Below are 11,619 nucleotides of genomic sequence, written 5' to 3' on the forward strand. Positions count from 1 at the left end.
TTTGTTTGTAGTGGCTACAGGCTCCAGCACACCCATTCTCTCTCTCTCAAATAAATAAACACATAAAATATTTTTGTAAATTGGCTATGGAGCTGGGTGTGGTGGCGCACACCTTTAGCCCCAGCACTCAAGAGGCAGAGGCAGGAGGATCACCATGAGTTCAAGGCCACCCTGAAACTACATAGTGAATTCCAGGTCAGGCTCAGCTAGAGTGAGACCTTACCTCAAAAAACAAAAACAGAAAAAAATATTTTTTAAGTGTATCAAATATATTAGGTTAAGATGTTTATTTTAGGCCAGGCATGGTGGCCCACTCCTTTACTCCCAGCACTTGGGAGGCAGATGTAGGAAGATCGCCATGAGTTCGAGGGCACCCTGAGACTACATAGTGAATTCTAGGTCATCCTGAGCTACACTGAGACCTTACCTTGAAAAAACAAACAAAAAAAAATGCTCATTTAGTAGCCAAATGTTCAAGATTCAAGAGTATGTTTACTTAGATAATATTTATATTAATTTAATACAGTAGTTCCAGTAGTTTACAATGTACAAAGTAATATACCATTTTAATGTACCTACCCCGAAATTAATGTATGTTTGATAACTTAGGTCTTGGGTATATTCTTCCAAATAGTATATATCTCATTGTGCAACCAAAGCTGGTACATAAAAATGCTTTTCAATAGCCGGGTGTAGTGGCGCACGCCTTTAATTCCAGCACTCGGGGAGGCAGAGGTAGGAGGATTGCTGAGAGTTCGAGGCCACCCTGAGAGTACATAGTTAATTCCAGGTCAGCCTGGACCAGAGTGAGACCCTACCTCAAAAAAACAAACAAACAAAAAAAAGAAGCTTTAAGAAAGAGAAGAGAAAGAGAGAATGGATATTTTATAATCATGGAAAATGTTAATAAAAATTAAAAAAAAAAAAAAAAGAGAATGGGCATGCCAGGGCCTCCAGCCATTGTAAACAAACTCCAGATACATGCACCACCTTGTGCATCTGGCTTGTGTGGGTACTGGGGAATTGAACCTGGGTCCTTTGGCTTTGCAGGTAAGTACCTTAACCACTACGCCATCTCTCCTATCTAAAAATACTTTTATACTGATAGACATCTAAGTATACTCTCTATGAAAGCAAAGCCTGTTCTATAATTGCCAAAGCTTTTTGTACCTCTAGACAAAGTAAGAGTTGTTGTTTAGGCCGATAAACCAAAGGAAAAAAAAAAGTTGTTATTTGGGCTGGAGAAATGGCTCAGCTGTTAAAGGTGCTTGCTTGCAAAGCCTGGTTTGATTCCCCAGTACCCACATAAAGCCAGTGCACAAAGTGGCACATGCATTTGGAGTTCGTTTGTAGTAGCTACAGGCCCTGGCACACCTATTCTCTCCCCTCCCTCCTCCTCTGCTGTTAAATAAGTAATTTTTTTGTTTATTTTTATTTATTTTAGAGTGACAGACAGAGAAAGAGGCAGATAAAGAATTTGCATGCCAGGGCTTCCAGCCACTGCAAACAAACTCCAGATGCATGCGCCCCCTTGTGCATCTGGCTTACATTTTTTTGCAGTGGCTAGAAGCCCTGGTGTGCCCATTCTTTCTGGCTTACGTGGGGCCTGGGGAATCAAGCCTCAAACTGGGGTCCTTAGGCTTCACAGGCAAGCACTTAACTGCTAAGCCATCTCTCCAGCCCAAATAAGTATTTAAAAATAATTATTAAAGACTGGAGAGAAGACTCAGCAGTTAAAGAGTTATTTGACATTTTTTGTTCTATGCACTGATTTGTACCACTCAGTGCCCTCTATCTATAGAGAACAAGACAATTACACAAACAGCTCTGAGGATAATAGACACTTCAAATAGAGTTTGTGAACTGACTCTATTTTTCACTTTAAAGTTTTTCTCTTCTTTCTACATTGAGTTTCACAAGTGAAAGAATGAATTATACCTATTTAAACACGTAATAAAATATACCCATACAGCACATAGGAGGAGTTCATAGTTCCAGGTTTTTTGGAAAGCAGTCACACTCCATAACCAAAAACTTTAAAATTATGCATGCTATTTGAGCTGGCTATTGCAAATCTAAAATTAAAAACATTTTCAGAAAGTACCCATTATTGTCATGGCATATTTATAAAAGAAAAAATGTAAAACATCCTATGAGTTTGGTTAAATGTTTTGTGGCATGGTATGACCAGATTAATAATGACTGCATAAAAAGTGCATGCAAAAGAGCCGGGCATGGTGGCACACGCCTTTAATCCCAGCACTCAGGAGGCAGAGGTAGGAGATCACCGTGAGTTCGAGACCACCCTGAAGATTACATAGTGAATTCCAGGTCAGCCTGAGCTAGAGTGAGACCCTACCTCTAAAACACACACACATAAAAAAAAGTGCATGCAGAGCTGGGCATGGTGACGCGTGCCTTTAATCCCAGCACTCAGGAGGCAGAGGTAGGAGAAGTGCCGAAAGTTCGAGGCCACCCTGAGACTACATAGTGAATTCCAGGTCAGCCTGAGCCAGAGTGAGACCCTACCTCAAAAAACAAAACAACAACAAAAAAAAAAGTGCATGCAGAGCAGTCCATTTTGTCACTTAGCACACTGAATAGCAAGGACTTTGTCTAGCTCAATGTTTTATTTCTAGTGCTCAAAACCATGTCTAGCATATTAAAACCACTCAAAACTTTATAAAATGAATCAATCTAAATAGTGCAAGTAAGTATTAAAAAGTTTTTTGAGCACTCAGGAGGCAGAGTTAGGAGGATTGCCGTGAGTTCGAGGCCACCCTGAGACTACATAGTGAATTCCAGGTCAGCCTGGGCTAAAGTGAGACCCTACCTCAAAAAAACAAAAAAAAAAATTTTGCCTAGCATGGTGGCGCACACCTTTAATCTCAGCACTCGGGAGGCAGAGGTAGGAGGATCACTGTGAGTTCCAGGCCACCCTGACACTACATAGTGAATTCCAGGTCAGCCTGGGCTAAGAGTGAGACTCTACCTCGAAAAAAGGTTTTAGCTACAAATGTAATATAATCACCTAACAGTCCATTTACTTTACTGGACAACTATTCAGATGAAGCCAAACAAAAGAAATAGAAGCTAGGCATGGTCTGCTCAGGAGTAAGCACAAAAAGGAGGAATCTACTGTTCCTTCCATTGGTTTTAGTCCCCATGGCTCTCACAGTGAACATTACACTAGCCAAGTATGACTCCGTAAATGATGAACTTTCAAAAACACAATATGGGCCCTAAATATAAGCCAAGCAACTTCATCTAGTGTTCCACCCAGAAAGAATTACTCTGATTACAGAGAAATTCTGCCTAAGAGGCTGACTTGAGACCCTGTCTTAGAGCCCCGCGTTCCTGTCTCTAACTTGTAATTCTATTGGATGCCACATTTGTATTTGTGTCTGTGTGTGTACACATTACAGCATTTTCTAAAGCAGCAATTGTAGGATTGGAGAGATGGTTTAGAGGTTAAGGCATTTGCCTGCAAAGCCAAAGGACCTCAGCTCATTCCCCAGGACCCATGTAAGCACAAGGGGGTGCATGCATCTGGAGTTGGTTTGCAGTGGCTGGAGGCCCTGGCATGCCCATTTTCTCTCCCTCTCTCTCAAATAACTAAATAAAGTTTTTAAAAAGCAGCAGTTGTATGGACTGGAGAGATGGCTTAGTGGTTAAGCGCTTGCCTGTGAAGCCTGAGGACCCTGGTTCGAGGCTCAATTCCCCAGGACCCACGTTAGCCAGATGTATAAGGGGGTGCACACGTCTGGAGTTCGTTTGCAGTGGCTGGAGGCCCTGGCGCGCCCATTCTCTCTCTCTGTCTATTTGCCTCTCTCTTTCTCTCTCTCTCTGTCACTCTCAAATAAATAAATAAAAATGAACAAAAAATAAAAAATAAATAGATAAATAAATAAGCAGCAGTTGTAAATCATAGAAATATTAGAAAATGAAACAAATAAAAACAAAAATATAGCCTGGCATGGAGGCACACGTCTTTAATCCCAGCACTAGGGAAGCAGAGGTAAGAGGATTGCAGTAAGTCTGAGGACTACATAATGGATTCCAGGTCAGCCTGAGCTAAAGTGAGACCCTACCTCAAAAAAAAAAAAAAAAAAAAAAAAAAAAGCATGGGGCTACAGGAATGGTTTAGTGGTTGAGGTATGTGCCCGCAAGCGTCTGAAGTTCATGTGCAGGGGCTGAAGGCCCTGGAGCACCCATCATCTCTCTATATCTACTTCTCTCTCTCAAATAAATAAATAAAAATTGTAAAATATATTTCTAAAAAAAGGGGGGGAGGACAGGAAAGATGGCTTAGCAGTTAAGATGCTTGCCTGCAAAGTATAAGGACCCAGGTTCTATTCCCCAGTACCCACATAAGCCAGATGCACAGGGTGGCACATGCATTTGCAGTTCATTTGCAGGGGCTAGAGGCCCTGGTGTGCCCATTCTTTCTCGTTACCTACCTCTTTCCCTCTCAAATAAATAAATGAAAACCATTTTATGCATATTGGCTACTACAGTGCTCTACTTAATTTTTTTTAAATATTTTTTATATTTTATTTTATTTATTTATTTGCAAGCAGAGAAAGAAAGAGACAGAAACAGAAAAAGAATGGGTGTACCAGGGCCTTTAGCCATTGCAAATGAACTCCAGATTTATGTGTCACTTTGTGCATCTGGTTTTACCCTGGGTTCTGGGGATTCAAACTCAGGTTGTTAGGCTTTTCAGGCAAATGTCTTAACTGCTGAGCCACCTCTTCAGTCCTTGACTTTTTTTTTTTTTTTTTTGGGTGGGGGGGGTTTGAGGTAGGGTTTCACTCTAGCCCAGGCTGACCTGCAATTCACTATGTAGTCTCAGGGTGGCCTCAAACTCAGTGACCCTATCTCTGCCTCCCAAGGGCTGGGGATTAAAGGTGTGTGCCACCAAGCCTGGCCCTTGACTTAATTTTTAAAGACTACAATAGTTCTTCCTACATTTATCACAGAAGTGTTAGCTTCTGTATACATATCTATATAACCTCTAAAATGATACCACCCTAAGACATATAATCAATTGTTAATAAATTCATGCATGCAACACATTATTTTATCTTACAGCTCTATACTATTTTAAACACTGTCTTAATGTAACATATTCAACAATTAAGACAACTTTAAATTTTTATAAAGATTCATTTCATTCCATGAAATAAAACTTTGAAAATCTTATTTAAAAAAATCAAAAGTAAGATACCTGAACATCATAGAGTGCTACAATATTTTCATGCTGAAGTTCCTGGTGAGGAAATTGAGAATGAAAAATATTAGAATGTATTCTAGGAATTTTAACATATTTCAGTATGCAAATGAAAATTAATTTTCCTATATACATATACATATATACATGTGCTAGTTATAGTATATTACGCCTTTGCTATTAGCCTTAGAACAATTCAATCTATATTTTGCATGTGTGTTCATAGATAGGATGCGTGGTACAGCATGCTGTGATGTGAATGGGGTGCATGCTTGTGGGTGTATAGATGTGTGTATCCCATGCACAGGCCAGAGGAAAACATCAGGTGTCCTCTACCGCTCACCCATGTGTTTCCTCCCCCTGAATCTAACACTGTCACTTGCAGACAAAGCAGCAAACTTACAGGTGTTTAAATGCATGCTGAGGAATCAAACTCAGGGGATCTCAGGCACTCATGCTTGCACAGCAAGAGTTCTTACTCACTGAACCATCTCCCCAACCCCCAATTCAATCTAGCAAGAAACAAAGAGAGGAGTCTTTGGGCCAGAGGGATGGCTTAGTGATTAAGGTGTTTGCCTGCAAAGCCAAAGGACCCTGGTTCAACTCCCCAGAACCCATGTTAGCCAAATGCACAAAGGGGCGCATGTGTCGAGGCCCTGGCACACCCATTCTCTCCCTCTCTCCCTCCATCCCTCCGCCCCCCCCCTCTCCCCCTCTTTCTCTGTCAAATAAATAAAAATATTAAAAAAAAAAAAAAAGAGGAGGCAGAGGTAGGAGGATTGCTGTGAGTTCAAGGCCACCTGAGACTACATGGTGAATTCCAGGTCAGCCTGGGCTGGAGAAATGACTTAACAGTTAAAAGGCATTTCCAGATACACAAAGTGACACAGGCATCTGGAGTCTATTTGCAGTGGCAGGAGGTCCTGGCACACCCATACTCTCTCAAATAAACAAATAAAAATATTTTAAAAGGGGGAATGGGTGTGGAGAGATGGCTCAGAGGTTAAATATGCTTGTTTACAAGGCTGGAGAGATGGCTTAATGGTTAAGGCATTTGCCTGAAAAGCCAAAGGACACAGGTTCAATTCCCCAGGACCCACATATGCCAGATGCACAAGGTGGCATGTGTCTGGTGTTCCAGTGGCTGGATGCCCCGTGCCCCAATTCTCTCTCAAATAAATAAATTAAAAAAAGAAAGCCGGGTGTGGTGGCACACACCTTTACTCACAGCACTCAGGAGGCAGAAGTAGAGAGTTCCAGGCCTCCCTGAGACTACATAGTGAATTCCAGGTCAGCCTGAGCTACAGTGAGACCCTACCTTGAAAAACTAAAACAAAAATAATAATAGTAGTAATAATAATAAATAAATAAATAGCAAAAAAAAAAAAAGATGCTTGCTTACAAAGCCTCATGGCTGGGATGTGATTCCTCAGTACCCACATAAGCCAGATACATAAAGTGGTGCATGCATCTGGCATTCATTTGCTGTAGAAAGATGTCCTGGTGTGCCCATTCCCTCTCCACATATTTATAAAAAAAGACCTGCGAGTAGGAGGGCTGCTTGAGTCTGAGGACTACAAAATGAGTGAGTTCCAGGTCAGTGGAGAAAAAAAAAGTACCTGAAATATTTCTTTCAGTACTGTCATTAACTCTTAGCAAAATGAGTCCTGCTGTCTATAAAACAAATGCCAAGGTCATTATGGCTGCAGAATACTAGTCGTCAAAACTGAATGTAAGTTTCTAATGGTGCTTTAAAAGCATTATTTGCTGGGGGGGGGTGCACACCTTTAATTCCAGCACTCAGGAGGCAGAGATAGAAGGATCATCGTGACTTTAAGGCCACCCTGAGACTACATAGTAAAATTCCAGGTACAGTGAAACCTACCTCGAAACATGCCCCCCCCCAAAAAAAAGCATTATTTACCAGAAAGAAAACAAAGTACAATTCATAGCTCATAGAGCTGGATTTGACTCTCCACAAGATAGTTTGAAGTAAACTGGTATTGGATAAGTGCTCCATAATGAAGTTAAGTCTGTAAAACACTGGATCAAGCACACTGAAAACAATTTTTTTTTTCAGGTTTTCGAGGTAGGGTCCCACTCAATATAGGCTGACCTGGCATTCAAATTCTCTATGTAGTCTCAGGGTGGCCTCAAACTCAAGCAGTCCCCCTACCTCTGCCTCCCAAGTGCTGGGATTAAAGGCATGTGGCACCACATTTGGCTTCTCTCACTTTCTTTAATGAACTATGTGTTTGTGACTATCCAAGTATTTAGTAAACAGGATTCCAAATTTATTTTAGCATTTTTTTCTGAAAGCATCTCATTCTGATGATTGTATGAATAATCTTAAAAAAAAAAAAAGACATCCATGTAAAGTAAGTTTCTTTAATTTATAGGGAAAGGAAAAAAAGACCCAAGTACTCCCACTCCTTGAAAAAAAAAAAAAAACTTATTAAGAAAGTCAATAGCCAGACGTGGTGGAGCACACCTTTACCTCAGCACTTGGGAGGCAGAGGTAGGAGGATCATTGTGAGTTCCAGACCACCTTGAGACTACATAATGAATTGCAGGTCAGCCTGCCTTAAGAGTGAAACCTTATCTCAAAAAAAAGGAAGGAAAGAAGGAAGGAAGGGAAGAAGGGAGGGAGGGAGGGAGGGAGGGAGGGAGGGAGGAAGGAAATAAGTCAGTCAGTCAACAGAGGGCTGGAGAGATTGCCTAGCCGTTAAGGCAATTGCCTGAAAAGCCTAATGATCAGGGTTCAATTCCTCAATACCCATGTAAACCAGATACACAAAGTGGCACAGGCATGCGGAGTTATGTTTGCAGTGGCTAGAAGCCCTGGCACACCCCTACTCACTCTCACTCTATTGGTATCTCTTCTCTTTGCTTGCAAACAAGTGAATAAAGCATGGGCGTGGTGGTGCATGCCTTTAATATCAGCACCCTGAATTCAAGACTACATAGTGAATTCCAGGTCAGCCTGGGCCAGAGTGAAACCCTACCTCAGAAAGAAAGAAAAAAAAAAAAACAGGAGATAATACAACAAATGCACCTGCCTGCCACCTCTTAGTAATATAGTGTAAGAAAAAAATTATGAGAAGCCATAAATATGTATTCCTTTGTGTGAGTACATGTGTGTGCCTGTCATGGGGTACATGCAGTGGCCAGAAGACAACTTTTGGGCCAATCCTCACCTGTCCACCCCGTTTTCTCTCTGGATTCTCACTGTGTTTTCCTTACTGCTCACCATGAGTTTCCAGGAAACTGTCTCCACCTCCCATCTTGCTATCAGCATGCTGGGATTACAGAAGCCTTCCATAGATTCTGGCTTTTTACTTGGGGTTTAAAGATCAAACTCAAGTATTCCAGCTTGAGCAGCAAATGCATTATCCACTGATCATCTCACCATCCCACAAGTATTTATCCTTAAAAAACAGCTTCACAGACTGGAGATATGGCTTAGTAGTTAAGGAACTTGCTTACAAAGCCTAAGGACCCAGTTTTGAGTCCCCAGTACCCATATAAGCCAGCTGCACAAGGTGGCACATGTGTCTGGAGTTCATCTGCAATGGCTAGAGGCCCTGGTACACCCATTTTCACTCTCTCTCTCTCTTATCTGCCTCTCTCAAAAAAAATTAATAAGATGAAATAAAAACAAAACTGGGCACAGTGGCACATGCCTTTAATCCCAACACTCTGGAGGCAGAGGTAGGAGGATCACAGTGAGTTTGAGGCCAGTTTGGGACTACATAGTGAATTCTAGGTCATCCTGGGCTAGAGTGAGACTCTACCTTGAAGAAAAAAAACTAGCTTCACATGTGTGCGCAGCTGCACACACATGCACACACACACACACACACACACACACACACAGACGCATATATATAGCTTGGCAGTACTCAATGGTTCAAAAAAAATAGCATGCAAAAACGAGCAGCAGCTGAAAATTCTCAAACTTGGACCAACTACCCAAATTGCAAAGGATGTCATCACATATTCACTCAATCCAGAATTTTAACCTAGTGTGTAATACTATATAAATGAACATACCTTCAAGATTTTAATTTCCTTTCCAAGTAGTATTTGTGATTTTGACAAGTTCTTTTTATTAATACTTTTAATAGCTACCTCCCAATCAGTTTTCTGAAAAGGAAAAAGAGTATTACATCTGGAAATTATTACACAGAAACAACAAAAGATTAAATATCAAGATATTTTGAAAAATGAACCCCATCTCCACCAACAGGAAAACTGCATAAATTAAAAGTGATTTCATAAATATGTGTTAACAAGGCAATGTTCTACAGCACAGCTACTGAAGATGGTAAATATAAAGATCACATAACATTAGTTGGCAAAAAGTTTACAACCACACAAAATCATGAAGAAATGTGTGTACAAACTTGGAAGGTAATATAGTCCATTGAAAATAGTTGTGTTAGCTTGGCTGGATTATACTGTGATTTAATTTTCTCTTCAGCTTTAAATTCTTTTCATAGTAAGTGAAATACAGACGACAGTTCACTTTTTTGTTTGTTTGTTTTTCGAGGTAGGGTCTCATTCTAGCCCAGGCTGACCTGGAATTCACTGTGTTCTCAGGGTAGCCTAGAACTCACGGCGATCCTTCTACCTCTGCCTGCCAAGGGCTGAGATTAAAGGCGTGCCCGGGTGACAGTTCACTTTTAATATGCCCCGTGGCAACACTCAAAACCACCATCGCTTTTACGATTTCCACTCCTGATGTGCCTTTCCACATTCTTTACATTCTAAAACCTCGTGTGACCCTACTTGCGAAACAGCAGAGGGGCTTTAAAAAAAAAAAAAAAAGTTTTGTTTTTCAAGGCTTGAACACGCGTCTATGTTTAAGTGGATTAGCATCCAACTATCTCTACCGTTCGGTGACTAACTCAGAAGGGGGTTACAGAGATGACACGGGGCTCCTCGGAGTGGAGGGCACCGTGTCTTGCGAAAAACCTCCCGCTAAACGGGGGGCGGTGGGGGGGGGACTCGCCCATTTTCCGCTTGGGTCTGCAGTTATCAACCTCAAGAGGTGACAAGCCCTGGGCAGTCGGGGGTGAAGGGGACAAAAAGGTCCATCCAGCGAGCGACTGTCCAGGGCTGCAAGGGGTCCCGGGGGTCGCCCGAGGAGGGATGGCTCCGGCGGGCAGCACAAGCACTCGGGTTACCCCAGAGACGCGGGACTAGGAAGTGGGGGGGACACAGCCGGGGACCAGGCGCCCGCCGGTAGGTGGAGCGCTGCCCAGCGGCTCGGGCCTCCAGCCTCAAAACAAATCTTCGCCCGAGCAAAACAAGCCCTGACACTGACAGCCAGCACAATGGCAGGCACGGGGCCGCCGGCGCCCGCCGCCCCGCCGAAGTTTCAGGACACCCGCCCCCCGCTCCCCGCCCCGCCGTCAAGCTCGTGGCGATGCGGGCGCCCGGGGGCAGGGGGGGGGGAGGGAGGGGTGCCCAGCCTCGCCCCAGCCGGCTGGCCTGGGCGACGCTCACCTGCCGGTGCCGCCCCCGGAAGACCACAGCAAAGGCCCCATGTCCCACGAGGTCCCTCTTGCTGTACTCGAAGTCGCCCACCACCTCCATGGCCGCGCCCCCCGCTCAACCCCGGGGCGAGGGGGTGGGGTGGGGTGGGGGGGTGCCTGGAGCGCACGCACGCACGCACGGGCGGTCGGACGGATGGAGGGGAAGCGGGATCAGCACCGCGGGGCCGAGCGCGTCCGCGGGCGGAGGCACTGGGGCAGCCGCGGCCCCGGGCCCGGGCGGACGTTCATGCCGAGACACCCGAGTGGAAACGGGAGAAGCAGCAGCAGCAGCGGCGGCGGCGGCGAGCCACGGTCATCGAGGCCTGGGCCCGGCCGCTCCTCATGGCCCGGTCCACGGAGGAAGGGCTCAGTGGGTGACGCGACGCGAGGGCGCTGCCCCGCGTCACTGGGCGCCCCGGGAGGCACACGCGCGCCCGGGAGCGGTGAAGGGTCCGGTCCTCCCCATCCCGTGCGGACGGCGCCCAGGCGGCCGCCGCCCTAGAACCCGCACCGCCTCGGCCGCCGCTCCAGCCCGCTCCGCGGCAGCGACCAACGCCACGCGCGCGCGCGCCGGCCGCTCCCGCGCCGACTACCGGCCCTCCGCGACGTCAGCACGGCTTGTAGGACGCAGCGCGCGCGCCCAGCCCCGCTCCCTCCGCCGAGAAAAGGAGTGCGCGTCCTTCCCCCCTCCCCCCCGGCCCCGACCCCACCCCCCCGAGGCGACGCGATGCTGGCCGCCGACGCGAGGAGGACACAGTCCACTGAAGCAGGGAGGTGGCCGCCCGTACGGTCACGGGCTAGTGATCCGCTTGCAGGGTCCGCGCTGGTCCGGGTGCAGATTCGAAC

At 45.1% G+C, this 11,619-nt stretch overlaps 1 protein-coding gene across 2 annotated transcripts in view; it reads right to left on the bottom strand.

The window, feature by feature from the left end:
- Nucleotides 1–10,903, bottom strand: part of Ulk2 (unc-51 like autophagy activating kinase 2) — a 109,049-nt gene extending 98,146 nt beyond the window's left edge. For both annotated transcript variants that reach the window (XM_045130961.1, XR_006632912.1), the window contains exons 1-3: nucleotides 10,745–10,903; nucleotides 9,287–9,379; nucleotides 5,231–5,272 (exon numbers count right to left, since the gene is read on the bottom strand). In XM_045130961.1, coding sequence (XP_044986896.1) covers nucleotides 5,231–5,272; nucleotides 9,287–9,379; nucleotides 10,745–10,834 — 225 coding nt within the window. In that variant the 5' untranslated portion in view covers nucleotides 10,835–10,903. The remainder of the gene's footprint in view (nucleotides 1–5,230; nucleotides 5,273–9,286; nucleotides 9,380–10,744) is intronic.
- Nucleotides 10,904–11,619: the final 716 nt, after the last annotated feature.

The sequence above is a fragment of the Jaculus jaculus genome, chromosome 12 (genome assembly GCF_020740685.1).
Source record: "Jaculus jaculus isolate mJacJac1 chromosome 12, mJacJac1.mat.Y.cur, whole genome shotgun sequence".
Classification (NCBI taxonomy): Eukaryota; Metazoa; Chordata; class Mammalia; order Rodentia; family Dipodidae; genus Jaculus; species Jaculus jaculus.